This window comes from Pan paniscus, chromosome 10, assembly GCF_029289425.2.
Source record: "Pan paniscus chromosome 10, NHGRI_mPanPan1-v2.0_pri, whole genome shotgun sequence".
NCBI classification, from domain to species: Eukaryota; Metazoa; Chordata; class Mammalia; order Primates; family Hominidae; genus Pan; species Pan paniscus.
In genome coordinates, this window is record NC_073259.2 from 130,005,557 (window position 1) to 130,024,241 (window position 18,685).

At 47.0% G+C, this 18,685-nt stretch overlaps 1 protein-coding gene across 6 annotated transcripts in view; it reads left to right on the forward strand.

Annotated features, from left to right (window-relative positions):
• Window positions 1-510: 510 nt before the first annotated feature.
• CFAP251 (cilia and flagella associated protein 251) overlaps window positions 511-18,685 on the forward strand; it is an 86,176-nt gene continuing 68,001 nt past the window's right edge. For 4 of the 6 annotated variants that reach the window (XM_055096267.2, XM_008957741.5, XM_055096268.2 and 1 more), the window contains exons 1-5: window positions 511-1,361; window positions 3,946-4,361; window positions 6,317-6,685; window positions 14,406-14,546; window positions 16,907-17,016. In XM_055096267.2, the coding sequence (XP_054952242.1) occupies window positions 3,966-4,361; window positions 6,317-6,685; window positions 14,406-14,546; window positions 16,907-17,016 (1,016 nt within the window). In that variant the 5' untranslated portion in view covers window positions 511-1,361; window positions 3,946-3,965. The remainder of the gene's footprint in view (window positions 1,362-3,945; window positions 4,362-6,316; window positions 6,686-14,405; window positions 14,547-16,906; window positions 17,017-18,685) is intronic. The other 2 variants (XM_003832350.6, XM_063593742.1) reach the window with 1 other exon arrangement.

Below are 18,685 nucleotides of genomic sequence, written 5' to 3' on the forward strand. Positions count from 1 at the left end.
TTGTAAACCGCTGAGGTATGGATAGGAACAAGTAGATCAGACCTCTTGAAAATGCTTATTCTTCCTCCCTTTTATTTTTTGTCTCTTTTAAGATGGTAAAATGGTTCTCAGGGATTCCTGCCGATGCTTTGAATTATTTTTTCCTCTCCATGGTATCAGTGTTCATCTCCCCAGTTCTTGCACACCGCTTTCTGTTTTGGCAGTTCTGCCAGGCAAGCCCTGTGTTCCTTGGGCCTGGTTTTGCTGTGGTTGGATACAGATACCAGCTTGCCTTGATGGGATTGGTATTGCTGTGTGCTTCCAGCCACAGGTTCTCACAGTCAATTCCAAAGCCCTCCTATTGGGCGAATTCCCTCAAACTCTATTTGACCTGACAGTCATACGTATTCCCCTCTGGTAGCCACAGACATGCTGTGTTTACCAATGTTTGCTGTTTAAATTGCATGTTCTAATTCCACGTATTTTCCAGTCTCTTTATAAAGTCTCAGACTATAATAAACACAGCTTGCCCAGTTTATCCTTTCTTTTTTATTTTAAGATGTATGCATATTAATCAATTTACCATCACTGGGGCGTGGCAGTATGGGCGGGGAGAATTATTCACATTCTCCTAAAATGACAGCAGCAGAGAGCCTTTTGCCTCAGTGGCTCTGGCTGGCTTCCTGCAGGGCTCCCAGTGGAAACCCGTGTGGCCACCTGTTGCCGTCTTCCATGAGATGTTAGTGGAGAGCCACTTTGACGTGGAATGATCCTAATAGATATAGCCAGACCGGTTTTGCGGAAACGCTTTGTGCTGAGAACCGCAAGCTGGTGCACCCTGTGTCATATCTGCCCCCAGCCAGCTGGAATTGTCTGCAACACGCGATGCCCGGTGAGGAGGCAGGCAGGACGATTGTGTGCTGCATCCATGAGACCTGGAAATTCAGTTTGCTTTTGGAAAAGAGCATTGTATCCGAGTTCATACTTCTCCACCCCATCTTGCCAAGGTTGCGGAAAGTAAAAATTGGCAGTATTGGCCGCTGCAGCTTCGTAGGGGACGGGACCATGTGAAAAGGTGGGGATCGTGCGAGCGGAGGAAGGACAGAAAAGCGAGGAATGTCTATTCCGCCAGCGACCAGCAGGGGGCACGTCGGGCATGCTCGTCACCGCTTCCTGGCACGTGACCACCGCCCTGCCCTGTTGCTTTAGGGCCTGTCGCTTCCGGCGGTGGCGGTTGCCATGGAGACGGAGCTTGGATGGCAACCAGAACTAGGGAGCTGGTGGAGAAGGTGGCAGCCGCTAGAAGGAGGCCCGGGAGGTGGCTGAGGGGTCCAGGCGGCGGGACGACTCTGGCCTTTTGAAGACCGGGGTGGGTGCTCTCTGTAAGTCCGGGGCGGAGGCCACGCGGCCCTGGCGAGGGGGCCCCCGACCTGGCGGGGTCTGGCGCCCCTTGGGGGGCGCTCACCCGACCTGGCCCTTGTGGGGCCTGGGGCGGCCCCAGGGAGACCTGAGTTGGAGGCAGAGGCCGCACCTGGGCTTTAATCCCCTCACAGAGCCACGCACCTGGCACTTCTGCCCCAAACCCCTGCGGCTCGAACCCGGCTGTCCAGACGCGCCGGCGAAGTTGGGCTCAGTCAAAAGAGGCTCGGTGGTGAGAGCCCTAGACTTTATTCAGAGCAGTGATTTTTCAGCTGGAGAAACTAAGTGCCAGAGAGATCTCGTTCTTACTAGCGGTGTCATCTTGAATAAGTCACTTCACCTCTCAGAGCCTCAAACTCATTTATCCATTCATTATTTATTTTATTATTATTATTTTTTTTTTTACCAGAGATGAATTTGAGGAGCTGATACATTTCGTGCTGAGAAAGAAATTAAGAAATAGAAATACCTTTTCTACTCTGTACTCTCTGGAACTTTATTTTCAAAGTGTTGAGTTCTTTTATTCTAATGTCACCGAAAATGTGGGGATTTTTTTTGTTCGGGGTCCAACTCTTTAGGGATAAAGTATCCACCCTTATTGTTTTCCTAGTTCAAACTCTTGTTTGTGGTAAGGAATAAATGGAGAATATGCCAGAAGGCTTTCAAACTGTTCATTTCTTTGCACATTAGGATTGCTTTTCTCTCAAATAATAACAACTGCTACCATTTTTTCAAGCTGTATGTGCCAGAATTGTGTTGAGCATTTTATATATGTTATCACTTTTCTACAACAACCCTAGAATTTAGGATTATTCTTTTCATTTTGCCCATGAGAAAATGCAGACTCTGAGGGGTAAAGTGACTTGCCCAAGGTCACAGAGCAAGTACATGGTGGAAATGGGATTCAATACTGGGACAAGCTGACAGCAAGGCCCTTGCTTTTAACCACTAGGCTACCCTGCTTCTTCTCGTATTCCTGTTTCTAGAATTGTTGCTAATATGTGGGTTATGCATTTTGTTGCCTGTGGGAATATAAATATATTTTAAATGAGTAAAAAGGCTACAAGGTGTTTATTCCTAGAAAGTTGACAGGCCCTGGATCAGTATTTTTAAGATCTGGGCCACAAATACATATACTTTAAGATTTCCCAGCTGCGCGTGATGGCTCACGCCTGTAATCCCAGCACTTTGGGAAGCCAAGGCGGGCGGATCACTTGAGGTCAGGAGTTTAAGACCAGACTGGCCAAAATGGTGAAACCCTGCCTCCACTGAAAAAATACAAAAATTAGCTGGGTGTGGTGGCAGACGCCTGTAATCCCAGCTGCTCGGGAGGCTGAGGCAGGAGAATTGCTTGAACCCTGGAGGTGGTAATTGCAGTGAGCCAAGATCGTGCCACTGCACTCCAGCCTGGGCAACAAGAACAAAACTGTGTCTGAAGAAAAAAAAAAAAAAAAAAAAAAAAAGGTTTCCCACAAATGTGACTTTTTTTTTTTTTTTTTTTTGAGAGAAGGTCTCGCTCTGTTGCCCAGGCTGGACTGCAGTGGCATGATCTTGGCTCACTGCAACCTCCGCCTCCCGGATTCAAGCGATTCTCCTGCCTTAGCCTTCTGAGTAGCTCAGATTACAGGCACCACCACCACACCCGGCTAACATTTTGTATTTTTTTTTTTTTTTTTGAGACGGAGTCTCTCTCTGTTGCCCAGGCTGGAGTGCAGTGGCATGATCTCGGCTCACTGCAAGCTCCGCCTCCCGGGTTCACACCATTCTCCTGCCTCAGCCTTCCGAGTAGCTGGGACTACAGGCGCCCGCCGCCACGCCCGGCTAATTTTTTGTATTTTTAGTAGAGACGGGCTTTCACCGTGTTAGCCAGGATGGTCTCGATCTCCTGACCTCGTGATCCACCCGCGTCGGCCTCCCAAAGTGCTGGGATTACAGGCGTGAGCCACCACGCCCGGCCAACTTTTTGTATTTTTAGTAGAGATGGGGTTTCACCATGTTGGCCAGGCTGGTCTCAAACTCCTGACCTCAACTGATTCTCCCAGCTCAGCCTCCCAAAGTGTTGGGATTACAGGCGTGAGCCACTGTGCCTGGCCAGAAATATGACATTCTTTTTTTGTTTTTATTTTTGAGACAGAACTTTGCTCTTGTTACCCAGGCTGGAGTGCAATGGTGTGATCTTGGCTCACTGCAACCTCTGCCTCCCAGGTTCAAGCAATTCTCCTGCCTCAGCCTCCTGAGTAGCTGGGATTACAGGCACCCGCCACCACACCCAGCTAATTTTTGTATTTTTAGTAGAAACGGGGTTTCATCATGTTGGCCAAGCTGGTCTCAAACTCCTGACCTCAGGTGATCCATCTGCATTGGCCTCCCAAAGTGCTGGGATTACAGGCATGAGCCACCGTGCCTGGTCAGAAACATGACATTCTTTTTATTCCTATGGAAAGGGAACAGAGCCATTTATGCACATTTCATCAGTAGGTTAGCGCACTAGGAGATGGAAATGGGAAGCTGAGGGCCAGCTGGTTATTATGGTCAAAATCTCTCTAGAGGAAACTCTACAGAGAAGAATGTCAGATGCAGAAGAAGCTCCCCGAGAAGCAACAGGAGAAAATGGAGAAACAGAAATGAAAGAAGAGGAGGAAGCTAATCCAAATTATAAAGAAGTAGAAGATCCACAACAGGAATCAAAAGATGACACATTAGCATGGAGAGAGTCTCAGGAGGAGGAGAGGAAAACGGGTGAGGAGGAAGGGGAGGAGGAGGAGAAAGAGGAGGAGGAGGGGAAGGAGGACAAAAAGATTGTCATGGAAGAAACTGAGGAAAAGGCTGGAGAAGTCCAGGAGAAGGAGGCTTCAGGAATACAGGAAGAAACCACAGTGGAGCCCCAAGAAGTCACAGAGTCCATGATCCGTTTGGAGACACAGATTACCGATTCCCAGTCAATCACATCAGGAATTTTCCCAGTAAGTAGTCATCTTAATTCATTCATCAATTCATTCAGAATCATTAGTTGAGTGCTTAGTATAGGCCAGACTATGGGAACACAAAACCAAATAAGGTACAATCCATTCCTTTTTTTTTTTTTTTGAGACAGAGTCTCACTGTTGCCCAGGCTGGAGTGCAGGGGCACAATCTCAGCCTGCTGCAACCTCCGCCTCCTGGGTTCAAACTATTCTCCTGCCTCAGTCTCCTGAGTAGCTAAGATTACAGGCATCCACCACCACACCCAGCTAATGTTTTATATTTTCAGTAGAGATGGGGTTTCGGTCTTACCATGTTGGCCAGACTGATCTCAAACGCATGATCTCAAATGATCTGCCCACCTTGGCCTCCCAAAGTGCTAGGATTACAGGCACACGCCACCACGCGCCCGGCCACAATCCATTCTTTTTTTTTTTTTTTTTTTTTTTTTTGAGACAGAGTTTCACTCTTGTTGCCCAGGCTGGAGTGCAATGGCGTGATCTCGGCTCACTGCAACCTCCGCCTCCCGGGTTCAAGTGATTCTCCTGCCTCAGCCTCCCGAGTAGCTGAGATTACAGGCGTCCGCCACCTCGCCTGGCTGATTTTTTTGTATTTTTAGTAGAGGCAGGCTGTCACTTAAGTTGGCCAGGCTGGTCTCAAACTCTTGACCTCAGGTGATCCACCAGCTTTGGCCTCCCAAAGTGCTAGGAGCCCCTGCACCTGGCCACAATCCATTCTTTTAAGGAGCTCTAAGGTGTGTAGGGAGGCAGACCCATGAGTGCAGTGAGTGAAAGATGCACAGGAGATGAAACAGGGCCTCTTAACTCAGTTTGGAGGATGGCCAGGTAAAGCTTCCTGGAGGAGGTGTGTGCCACAGCTGAGGTGCTCGCCTTAGAATGGAGTCGGTATGATAATAGGAGTGTAGGCTTCCCACAGACTGCCCCCAGTGGGAGAACTTAGCTGTGGCCTAAGAATAGGTCATTGTCTGTAGCTAGTCAGCCTTTTGGAGACCACGAGTGCCACTTAGAAGAATGATTTTGCCATTGTGGGTCTGCTGGTAGGCCAAGAATAAACTTGAACACACCCACGTTTGTCCTGTTCTTTTCTTTTCTCTTTTCTTTTCTTTTTTCTTTTTTGAGACGGAGTCTCGCTCTGTCGCCCAGGCTGGAGTACAATGGTGCAATCTTGGCTCACTGCAAGCTCCGCCTCCTGGGTTCACGCCATTCTCCTGCCTCAGCCTCCCGAGTAGCTGGGACTACAGGTGCCCGCCACCACGCCCAGCTAATTTTTTGTTTTTGTATTTTTAGTAGAGACGGGGTTTCACCATGTTAGCCAGGATGGTCTCGATCTCCTGACCTCGTGATCTGCCCGCCTCGGCCTCCCAAAGTGCTGGGATTACAGGTGTGAACCACCGTGCCCGGCTCTTTTCTTATCTTTTCCTTTTCCCCCTCCCCTCCCCTCTCCTCCCCTTCCTGTCCCTTCTCCTCTCCTCTCATCCCTCCTTCCTTTCTGGGGTCTCACTTTGTCACCTAGGCTGGAGTACAGTGACATGATCTTTCACAAGCAGCCTCAACCTCCCAGGCTCAAGCAATCCTCTCACCTCAGCCTCCTGAGTAGCTGGGGCTACAGGCATGTACCACCACGCCCAGCTAATTTTGTTCATTTTTGGTAGACATAAGGTGGCACTGTGTTGCCCAGGCTGGTCTTGAACTCCTGGGCTCAAGTGATCCTCCCCTCTTGGCCTCCCAAAGTGTTGGGATTACAGGCGTGAGCCATTATACCCCATCTTGTTTTGTTTTTTAAGTACAAAATGTTCCAGCCTCTTTTAAAAAACATTTCATAATTCCTAGGTGAGGCTAACACTAAGACTGGCTGACTGGGAATAGAAAAGGTGAATAAATGGTGAGTAGCAGCACATACTGTGTATGGAATCATGATATTTTATTTCTTTTTAAAGAAAACCCAAAGAGGTAGCAAGTCAAAGCTTTCCTTACAATTGGAGGATGCAGAAACAGATGAGCTTTTAAGAGACCTTAGCACACAAATTGAATTTCTTGATTTGGATCAAATCAGTCCTGAGGAACAACAGATTAGTTCCCCTGAAAGGCAGCCCTCAGGAGAGCTTGAGGAGAAAACCGACCGGATGCCCCAAGATGAACTGGGACAAGAAAGAAGGGACTTGGAGCCAGAAAACAGAGAGGAGGGACAAGAAAGGAGAGTATCCGACATCCAGTCCAAAGCAGGGATCTCCCGGGAGTCACTGGTGTCCAGCACCACAGAGGACATTCTGTTTCAAAAGGATAAAAGCGCCCCGGTGTATCCCTTGGTAAGTGTAATGCTTTTAAATCTCCCCCAGTGCTTTGAGAGTGTTGCGCAATAGGGGAATTTTATGCATGTTGGGGGAAAAAGAATACCACCAGAAGGATACTTTTTAAACTAATAATAGACTTGTGTTTTTTTTTTTTTTTTAAGACAGTCTCGCTCTGTCGCCCAGGCTGGAGTGCAGTGGCACGATCTTGGCTCACTGCAGCCTCCACCTCCCAGGTTCAAGCAATTCTTGTGCCTCAGTCTCCCGAGTAGCTAGGATTACAGGCATGAGCCACCACGCCTGGCTAATTTTTGTATTTTTAGTAGAGATGGCATCTCACCATGTTGGCCAGGTTGGTCTTGAACTCCTGACCTCAGGTCATCCACCTGCTTCGGCCTCCCAAAGTGCTGGGATTACAGGCGTGAGCCACCATGCCCGGCCTAGACTTGTGTCTTTTTTTTGGAGACACAGTTTCACTCTTCTTGCCCAGGCTGGAGTGCAATAGCACGATCTTGGCTCACTGCAACCTCTGCCTCCCGGGTTCAAGCGATTCTCCTGCCTCAGCCTCCTGAGTAGCTGGGATTACAGGCGCCTGCCACCATGCCTGGCTTTTTTTGTATTTTTAGTAGAGATGGGATTTCACCATGTTGGCCAGGGTGATCTCGATCTCTCGACCTCGTGATCCGCCCACCTCGGCCTCCCAAAGTGCTGGGATTACAGGCGTGAGCCACCACGCCCAGCCTAGACTTGTGTCTTTTAAAGTTCGGTTAAGAGCTCCGACTGGAACACGTGTGACTGAACATGAACTTGAGAGCGGCATCTGCGTTCAATGGTGTTGCTCAGCAGGCAGGAAATTCCAGACATAGTTTGTCTGTTGCATAGGGTGCTATTTCACGTGGGAGATCCAAACTCCATTCCGCCCCTTTCCCCAGCTTCCTCCTCCCCCTTTCCTTCCCGCTTCCTCTCCCTCTTCTTCCCTTCCCTCTTCTTCCCTTCCCTCTTCTTCCCCTCCCCTCTCCTTTCCCTTTTCTCTCTTCCCTCCTGTCTCCTCTCCTTTTTTCTCTCACATTGTAAAACTCCTCCTTCATGCTGCCAATTCCACCCCTTCCCCTTCTTGCCTCACCTCTTCTGCCTTTATCTTTACATGCCCCCAAAACCATCCATTCCCAGAGGGTCCCAGAGTGGAAGGTAATGGAGGAGTGAAAGCCGCAGTGAAAAGCCCCAGGCAGTCCAGAGGAATCTGCCTTTGCCACTGCTGAAAATATTCCAGGGAGGCACCATCTGCGAGGAGTAAAAATATTATCATTTACCCAGAGAAGGAAAAGGAGGAGTTTTTTCCTTCTTCCTCCATCTGCTACTTTCTGAAAATTGTTTCCTAGGATTCATCCTTCCTGTAGATTCATGCCTTTGGAAGATGTGGAAGTGATTGAATGGATATCAAATACTTAATGTAGTTCCTAAGACATAGTGAGTACTCAATAAGTGTCCGCAACTGTGTGTCATGACGATGACGGTGGCAAGATGTCTGGAGGGAAATGCAGGCAACTGAAAACCTCCTTTCTGCATATTGGCTTCATTTGAGCCCAGTGTGACAGCCTCTCTCCCATAGCTTGCAACTGTTCACTCCGAGAGAAAGAATAATTGAGCTTTAGGGCTCACAAAGACTCTTGTCTTGTTTAGCCAGCAAACATAAATCAGGTAATGTCTCTAAGGAGAAGGTGTATTCTTTGTGTCAGGGGCACAGCTATCTGGACTTGGCAAGAGCCACTCCCCAAGTTTTGGGTCTCGCTTAGCCTTGGTCTCACTGCAGAACCAAAACGGCAGAACCAAAAATTTTCTAGACTGTCTTCCTTTACAAATTACTTTAGCTTTTATTTATTTATTTATTTTTTGAGGTGGAGTCTCGCTCTGTCACCTAGGCTGGAGTGCAGTGGCGTGATCTTGGATCACTGCAACCTCCACCGCCTGGGTTCAAGTGATTCTCCTGCCTCAGCCTCCCGAGTAGCTGGGACTACAGGCATGCACCACCACGCCCAGCTAATTTTTTGTAATTTTTTTTTTTTTTTTTAGTAGAGACGGAGTTTCACCGTGTTAGCCAGGATGGTCTTGATCTCCTGACCATGCAATCTGCCCGCCTAGGCCTCCCAGAGTGCTGGGATTACAGGCGTGAGCCACCATGCCCGGCCTTTTTTAAGAGACAGAACCCTGCTGTGTTGCCCAGGCTGGACTAGAACTCAATCCTCCCACTTCAGCCTCCTGAAATTTCTTTAGCTTATTGCATGTATCTTCTTTCTTCTTTCTTTTTCCTTCACTTTCTTTTTCTTTCTCTCTTTCTCCTTTATTATTTTTTTCTTTTTGTTTATTTTGAGACAGGCTCTCACTCTATCGCCCAGAGTGGAGTGCAGTGGTGCGATCATGGTTCACTGCAACCTCCGTCTCCTGGGTTCAATGGATCTTCCCACCTCAGCCTCCCCAGTATCTGGGACTACAGGCGTGTATCACCACACCCAGCTAATTTTAAAAATCTTTTTTAGAGATGGGGTCTCACTATGTCTCTCAGGCTGGCCTTGAACTCCTAAGCTCAAGCAATCCTCCCACCTCGGCCTCCCTAAGTGTTGAGATTATAGGTGTGAGCTACCGTACCCGGCCTCAATTTTTTCTTTTTGTTAAAACTATTCAGTGTTGGCCGGGCGCGGTGGCTCACACCTGTAATCCCAGCACTTTGGGAGCCCAAGTTGGGTGGATCACCTGAGGTCAGGAGTTCAAGACCAGCCTGATCAACATGGTGAAACCCCTCTCCACTAAAAATACAAAATCAGCCGGGCGTGGTGGTGCATGCCTGTAATCCCAGCTACTTAGGAGACTGAGCCAGGAGAATCGCTTGAACCCAGGAAAGCAGAAGTTGCAGTGAGCCAAGATTGCGCCATTGCACTTCAGCCTGGGTAATAGAGTGAGACTCTGTTTCAAACAAAGAAACAAAAACTATTCAGGATTATTTGTAAAAATTCAGACAACTTATACATGTTTGAAGGCGAAGATTCTTCTTCCTACACACACCCCCACCCAATCTCATTTCCCTATGTAATTCCTGCCACAGTTGGCTGTGACTGCTCCTCTCCTGACCTTGTTCTGTGCATGTACAACATGTTATCTGTGTGCCCATGCCTGTGCACATGGCTCACATTTAGTTTTTGTGTTGTTTAGGTTTTTTTTTTTTTTTTTTTTTACCAGTGAGATAATCCTGCATTTCTACAAAATGTTTTTCCACTTAATATGTCTTGGAAGGTTTCTTGTATCAGTGCATGTATCTCTACTTCCTCTTTTTGTTTTTCTTTTTTTGAGATGGAGTCTCACTCTCACCCAGGCTGGAGTGCAGTGGTGCTATCTTGGCTCTCTGCAACCTCTGCCTCCCTGGGTTCAAGTGATTCTCCTGCCTCAGCCTCTCATGTAGCTGGGATTATAGGCACGCACCACCATACCCAGCTAACTTTTGTATTTTTGTAGACACAGGGTTTCGCCATGTAGGCCAGGCTGGTCTCAAGCTCCTGACCTCAGGTGATCCACCCACCTCAGCCTCCCAAAGTGTTGGAATTTCAGGCATGAGCCACCGTGCCCAGCCCACTTCCTCTTTTTAAATGTAACTGTTCCCCTTTCTGTGTCCATTTAGGTTGCTTCTAATTTCTTGCTGTCACACAAGGTCCTACAGTGAACGTGCTCCTCCATCTCTCCTGTGTCCACAGCATCCTCCTTTTCCTTTGGGGTCCTCTCCTTAGTGCTAAGGCCTGTACTAGCTCCCAGTGTTCACGGTAAATAGACATGACTGTGGATCCCACCTCCAGCTAGGAAACAAGGCAATCATGTATTTATGAGCAGGAATCTTATGAATATCAAATACAATGAAATCTGGTTTTGACAGCAAAGTTTTATTTTCCAGATTAATATGTTTTAGAAAAAGATTGATGTAAGCAGTGGCTATCTCCATAATCATCTGTCATGCATGTTAAAACTTCTGCAAAACACGATGATTAATACTACTTGATTTCCACAATTGTGAACGCTGCTCGAGTGGGGTTGTTCTGTTACCACTAAGTGAAGTCAGCCTCGTGGTGACCCGGGAAGAGCTGTTGTGGCTGAAGACAGGAGTCCTTTTAGGAATGCTTTCTTTTTGTCACTAATTTGTTAAATGGCAAAATAAATTTCCAGGAAGATGATCCTTTTAGGATTAGCAAGTTTCCAAAAGAACAATTTCATTTGAATAAATCAGCTTTTAAGAAACAGCCAAATATTAAATAATTCTGTTCCTAGAAGTTGCAGCTTGAGACAATTATGATTCCATAATTCTACCACTCACACCCACACAATAAGAGATCTAAATATAAATATAAATTATAGGGAATGAGCAGATGGAAACAGGAGAGGATGGGGAATTAAGAATGTAGGAGAGAGAAATTGGCCACATTACCTGCTATGTCTGTCTTGGGGAGAAACAATTTAATTTTATAAGTATTGTTCAAAGATAAGAAAGGAAACTTACCAGATTTTGTTTCTATATGCCAATTTAATTCACTGATTCTTAGCAACGCAACGCATCACTTTCAGCACTCTACTGCATTTGATTACTTGACCCTAGATAATTTTATGTATATGTGTATGTATATATATATATACACATATATATATATACACACATATATATAATATATATATATATTTTTGAGACAGGGTCTTGCTCTGTTGCTCACGCTGCAGTGCAGCATTACGATCTCGGCTCACAGCAACCTCCACCTCCTAGGCTCAGTCAATCCTTCTGCTTCAGCCTCCTGAGTAGATGGGATTACAGGTGCACACCACCATGCCTGGCTAATTTTTGTATTTTTTTTAGAGATGGGGTTTCACTATGTTGCCCAGGCTGGTCTTGAACTCCTGGGATCAAGCAATCCACCCACCTCGGCCTCCCAAAGTTCTGGGATTACAGATGTGAGCCACTGCACCCTGCCTGGATTTTATTTTTGAGCAGTTTTAGGTTTATAGAAAAATTGAAGGCTGGGAGCAGTGGCTCATGCCTGTAATCCCAGCACTTTGGGAGACTGAGGCAGGCGGATCATGAGATTGAGAGACTGAGACCATCCTGGCCAACATGGTGAAACCCTGTCTCTACTAAAAATACAAAAACTAGCTGGACATGGTGGTGCATGCCTGTAGTCCCAGCTACTCAGGAGGCTGAGGCAGGAGACTCTCTTGAACCCAGGAGGTGGAGGCTGCAGTGAGCCGAGATCATGCCACTGCACTGCAGCCTGGTGACAGAGCGAGACTGCATCTCAAAAAAAAAAAAGAAAAAAGAAAAAAAAATTGAGCTGAATGTACTGTACACAGGGCGCCCACATATTCCTCTGCACATCCCTCCTCTCCCAGTTTTCCCTTTTATTCACATCCTGGATGAGTGTGGTTCATCCGTTAGCACTGATGAGCCAATACTGGTACCTTATTATTAACCTAAGTCCATAGTGTATATTGGGGGTCATTCTGTGTGTCATGCTTATTATGGGCCTGGACAAATGTATCCTGACATGTACCCAGCATTCTAGTATCATACAAATTGATTCATGCCCTGAAACCCCCTGTCCTCCACCGATCCATCCCTCCCTTCCTCCCCTGAGCCCTGGCAACCACTGATCTTTTTTTTTTTTTGAGACAGGGTCTTGCTCTGTTGCCCAGGCTGGAGTGCAATGGCGTGATCTCAGCTTGCTATAACCTCCGCCTCCTGGGTTCAAGCAATTCTCCTGGCTCAGCCTCCCAAGTAGCTGGGATTACAGGTATGCACCACCACACCTGGCTAATTTTTGTATTTTCAGTAGAGATGGGGTTTCACCGTGTTGACCAGGCTGATCTTGAACTCCTGACCTGAGATGATCCACCCGCCTCGGCCTCCCAAAGTGTTGGGATTACAGGCGTGAGCCACTGTGCCGGGCCACACTGATCTTTTTATTGTCTCCATAGTTTCACCTTTTCTAGAAAGTCATAGTTGGAATCATGTAATATGCAGTCTTTTCATATTGGCTTCATTCACTTACCAACATGCATGTAACTTTCCTCCATACCTTTTTGTGGCTTGTTAGCCCTTTTTTTTTCCTGGTTGAATAATATTGCATTGTCTGGATGTGCCACAGTTGGTTTATTCTTAATTTTTAAAAAATACTTTGAGCTGGGCGCCGTTGCCCACTGCTGTAATTCCAGCACTTTGGGAGGCCGAGGCAGGCGGATCATGAGGTCAAGAGATCAAGATCATCCTGGCCAACATGGTGAAACCCTGTTTCTACTAGAAATACAAAAAGTAGCTGGATGTGGTGGTGCATGCCTGTACTCCAAGCTACTCGGGAGGCTGAGGCAGGAGAATCACTTGAACCTGGGAGGCGGAGTGAACAGTGAGCTGAGATTGTGCCACTGCACTCCAGCCTGGCAACAGAGTGAGACTCCGTGCCCCCCTCCAAAAAAAACAAAAAAAAAAACCCAAAAAACTTTGAACACAAAACTAGTACATAAATAAACTCGTATTGAAGTAAAAGCAGTAGTCAGATTTATTGTACTTATAATTTTTCATTTCATAAAATTTTAATTTTGGGTTTATTCCAGGCAATACAGAATTTTTAATTCTTCTGAAGAGATTTTGTCTCTTCATCCTTTATCCTTCCAGTAGAAATAGTACATAGGGACCAAATACCCAGGCTGAATAATTAATTGCCTTTCTTTTTTTTTTTTTTTGAGATGGAGTATCACTCTGTCATCCAGGCTGGAGTGCAGTGGCACGATCTTAGTTCACTGCAACCTCCGCCTCCCAGGTTCAAGTGATTCTCCAGCCTCAGCCTCCTGAGTAGCTGGGAGTAAAGGTGCGTGCCACCACGCCTGGCTAATTTTTGTGTTTTTAGTAGAGATGAGGTTTCACCATTTTGGCCAGACTGGTCTAGAACCCTCAACCTCAGGTGATCCACCCACCTCAGCCTCCCAAAGTGCTGGGATTACAGGCATGAAACAGGGCTCCCAGCCTATTTGCCTTTCTTATAAAGTTACATAATGACTTCGTTGTAACTTGTCTACTCTACATGCTTTTAGAAAGTAAATGGAATTTCACAACGTTAGGTGCTCACTGTGTGTCTGGTATTGAACAAAGTTTAGGTCCTGGGGAGTGGAAGAAAAGGAAGTTATTTCTGTGTATTGTTGAAGACTTTCTTTTCTAATGGAGATATAATTAACATGCCATAAAATTCACCCTTTAAATTTTTTTTTAAATTGTGGTAAAATACACGGAACATTAACGTTGCCATCTTAACCTTTTTTTCTCACACTGTCGCCCGGGCTGGAGTGCGATGGCGCGATCTCGGCTCACTGCAACCTCCGCCTCCTGGGTTCAAGCGATTCTCCTGCCTCAGCCTCCCAAGTAGCTGGGATTACAGGCATGCATCACCACGCCCAGCTATTTTTTGTATTTCTAATAGAGACAGGATTTCACCATGTTGGCCAGGTTGGTCTCGAACTCCCGACTTCAGGTAATCCGCCCGCCTCAGCCTCCCAAAGTGCTAGGATTACAGGCATGAGCCACCACGCCTGGCTGAGGACTTTCTTAAAGTGGTTCCTCTTCGCTGAATTGTTGATGTGAAATCCTTCCCCTCCGGCGAGTTCCTGGAGCCCCAGCTCTGGGCTGAACACGCTGTAATGTCTTGCTGGTTTTGCCCTTGTCTTCCAGACCATGACCTGGTCGTTTGGATGGAATAGTTCTCTTCCTGTTTACTATATTCGAGAGGAAAGGCAGAGAGTTCTTCTGTATGTTTGTGCTCACACTGCGATCATCTACAACGTGTTCAGGAACAATCAATACCACCTTCAGGTATGCAGGGATTTCCTTCCTACAGGTGGGGGAGTTGTCTTTAACGTGTGTGTGGTATTTTGTTTTGTATCTCAAGGGCTGACTTCATTCTATCACTGTCGTATTTTCCCACTCTCCTTGGAACTAAAAGCAAGCCTGTCTTTAGAAACACATGGTATTGTTTATTGTCTCTCTGTTTCTAATCAGAATCAACTTACAAAACAGCAGTTGATATTAATTTTATAGTGAGAATTTAAAACATCTGTATTTCTTACACTTCTGCAAAAATGTGGACAGTGTAGCTCATATCTCCACAGATATAACACAAAGGGCAGCTATTCAGCAGGGTGCCGACCTCACGGACACTTACACACGTCTCTAGTTTTCAAAGGGCTTTCATCTTATAACTGTACCAAGAAGTGGGTATTCATATACCCATTTTACAGAAGAAGAAACTGAGGCTCAGAGTGTTTTAAGTGACTTGCCCAAGACTGTACTAGTAAACAATGACTCTACATCTCCTGTCTTGAAAGTGTTAAGTAGGTCAGTTGTCCTTTTATCCCTCCCTCCTTTCAGCAGCTTTGCTCATTTTCACCCCTCTCTGAGCCTCCCCCATTTGTCCTTCATGCCTGCCCTCCTCACAGCACTCTGCCTCCTTTGTTCCTGATATTTGGGACCCATTTCATTTTCATCATTTACCTTTCCAAGCATCCTATTCCTTGGTGTCTGACTTTCCACTCGTTGGCCTGGTCAACTGTTCCACATCACCCTTTCAGTTGACGTGTGTTGTTACAGGAGTGTCCTTAGCTGATGCCTAGATCAAAAACACCACGAGCTATTTACGAAGGACCCAGTCAATACTCAGTGTTGTGCCAGGGACTCAAGATGTCTGGGTGCAACTTAAGGAATTCACTCTCTAGAAGTCCAGAAATACGTAGGCAGAAATCAGCAGGCAGCTCCCCTTGGAGCTTCATTGAATGCATGGCAGTGAACACAGTGGTGATGGCAGAGAGAGAAGGAGAGATTGCTGTGGGCAGGCTCAGATAGTCAGGGGAAGCAGGATGCGCAAATGGGCTGGGGTGGAAGGAGGCAGGAGTCCAGCCTCACTAGGGCCAGAGGGCTGGGAGTGGCCTTGACCATCCATTCGTTTCACAAATAGTTATAGCTGCTATGTTTCACAGTATAGGTCTGTAGTAATGAACAAAACAGATGTATTCCCTGCTCTCATGGAGCTTACAGTCTAGAACAGAGACAGATGTTAAACAAGTGAACACATAAATGATTACAAATTGTAACCAGTGCTTGAAAGGAGATGTGAAAACGCTCTAAGGGAGAAAAATCAGGGTAAGAGAAGACTTAACTTTAGATTGAGTGGGCAGGGATTGAAGAGGTGCTGTTTCTGCTGAGACCTGGAGGATGCGAATGAGCCAGCCAAAGACAGTCTGGGGGAGAACATTCCAAACAGAGGGAGCAACAAGTGTTCAGTCCTGTGTGTGGGGCCTGGAAAGAAGGCTGGTGTGGCTGCTGCACCATGAGGGAGACGGAGAAGGAAGGAGGGAAGAGGGGTCATTTCCCAGCAGGGAGTGCTACCATTTGTGTTTCCAGAAGATTCCTCTCTTGTGTGCATAAAAGGATTGTAAGAATATAAGAGTGGAAGCAGAGGCCGAGCATGGTGGCTCATGCCTGTAATTTCAGCACAGGCCGTGGCCAAGGAGGCTGAGGTGGGTGTATCGCTTGAGCCCAGGAGTTTGAGGCCAGCCTGGGCAACATGGCAAGACCCTTGTCTCTACAAAAAATGTAAAAATTAGCTGGGCACGGTGGCATGTGCCTGTAGTCCCAGCTACTTGGGAGGCCGAGGTGGGAGGATTGCTTGAGCCCAGGAGATCGAGGCTGCAGTGAGCCAAGATTGTGTTGATGCACTCTAGTCTGGGTGACAGAGTGAGACCCGGCCTCAAACAAACAAAAAGAGTGGGAGTAGAGAGACCAGTGGGGAACTTTTTGCCCCAGAGCTGCTCAGAGCCCTGAAGTGAGCAGTGTTCTAGAGAGAAGAGGCCGGCAGCGTGACTCTGAGTGGCTGGGGGAGGGGAGGGCCCAGATGCTTATCCTCCACTTGGGTTGGGAGTTGCCGCTTGCCTTCACCTCTAGGAGCCACTGTTCATGTGGGGAGCTTATCTTTCAGGTGTTTGGAGGGAGAGAAAGTTTGAAAATCACCCACTAGGAAGTGGAGAAACCCCCAGGAAGGCCAGCGGGAACAGAATTTCCAGCCAGATGAGCGTTGAAAGGAGCTCAGATCTCTCTGTGGGGCCCCAGCCTTTGCTGATAGTGGCCAAGGCTGGGCTGCATGTTGGATGTTTCAAAGCGTTTTCTCTCCATTTCCATAGGGCCACGCCAATATTATCTCCTGCCTCTGTGTCAGTGAAGACAGGCGCTGGATTGCCACAGCAGACAAAGGGCCAGACTGCCTGGTGATTATATGGGACTCCTTCACAGGGTAGGCTTTGTGTAGCCACTTCTTTTTTCCCTGAATTTCTGTAGAGTATCTGCCACTGTGTGACAGTGACAGAATGAGCAATGCCAATGCCTAGAAATTTGATTTGTTGGCGTTCCACAGTAGACTGGCTTATGCTGACTCACACTAACCTAGCTCACACAAGCTCAAAGCATAACCCAGATGGCAAATCTGTCATTTACAATGAGAAACATTACTTCTACAAGGACAGATTTTTTAGTGGCTGGTCATGCTGCCTCTTCTGGGCAGTTCTTAATGGTTGCTACCAAGTGTTCCTGTCTATCGCTGCTCCCCGTTCCATACATTTCTTGTTGGATATGTTCAATTTTGATCTGTTTGCCTGCCATGGTTTTAGGTATAGTAATGATGGGAGGCTTTCCAAAGCTGCTGTTTCTCTGCAGTCTCTCTCTAATTCTAACAACCCACCATTGCCTCCTTTCTTTTATTGTACAGACAGGGTCTTGCTCCATTGCCCACGCTGGAGTGCGGTGGCGCAATCATAGCTCATTGCAGCCATGAACTCCCAGGATCAAGCGATTCTCCTGCCTTGGCCTCCCGAGTAGCTGGGACCACAGGCGCATGCAACCACACCTGGCTAACTTACTTTTGTAGAGAGGAAGTCTTGCCATGTTGCCCTGGCTGGTTTTGAACTCCTGGCTTCAAGAGATCCTCCCATCTTGGACTCTCAAAGCACTGGGATTATAGGCATGAGCCACCTTGCCTAGCCTCTTTTTAAATATTTTATTTTATTGTATTATATTTTTGTAGAGATGGGGTCTTGATTTGTTTCCAGGCTGGTCTTGAACTCCTGGGCTCAAGCCATCCTCCTGCCTCGGCCTCCCAAAGTGCTGGGATTACAGGCATGAGCCACTGCATCCGATCTCTCTTTCTCTCTTTTTTAAATTAACAGACTTTTATTTTTAGAACAGTTTTAGATTTACAGAAGAATTGGGAAGATAGTACTGAGGATTCCCATATACCCCACACCCAGGTTCCCACATTAGTTACATCTTACATTAGTAGGATCAATTTGCTGTAATTCATGAACCAATATTGACACATTATTATTACCAGACATCCAGGATCCCACCCAGGAGACCACATTCGATTTAGCTGTGATGGCTCCTTAGTCTCTGCATGGCTATGGCCGTTTCTTAGACTTTCCTTGTTTTTGATGACTGACAGTTTTAAGGAGTACAAGTCAGGGATTTGGTAGGGTCTCCATCTATTGCACTGTGTCTGATGGTTTTCTCGTGATAAGCCTACCAGCCTTTTGACACACTCTGGTGTCTAAGAAATGAGTTGCAGTGACCTTCTTAACCTGGGGGTAAAAGGCAGGCTCACTTCGATCAAGCGTCAGATAAACCAGTCCAGGTGGTGAGGGGAGGTTGACAGCCCACAGACTCTCTGGCACTGGAGCTGGGTCCGGAAGGCCGGGGTTGTGTTCCCTCCTTGTATCTGCTTCTGTAACTCACTCTCCTCCTTCCCCGGCTAGAGGCAGACTGAATGGAGAGTCTCTCTGGTATCAAGGTTGTCATCCGGTATTGCCTTTCTTCCTAACTCATCAAATTCACCTTTTCTGGTCCCTTTTCTGATAGTGCATCCAACAAGGAATGGTGGAATTTCCGTGGGCTTGGGCAGTGCTGCTCAA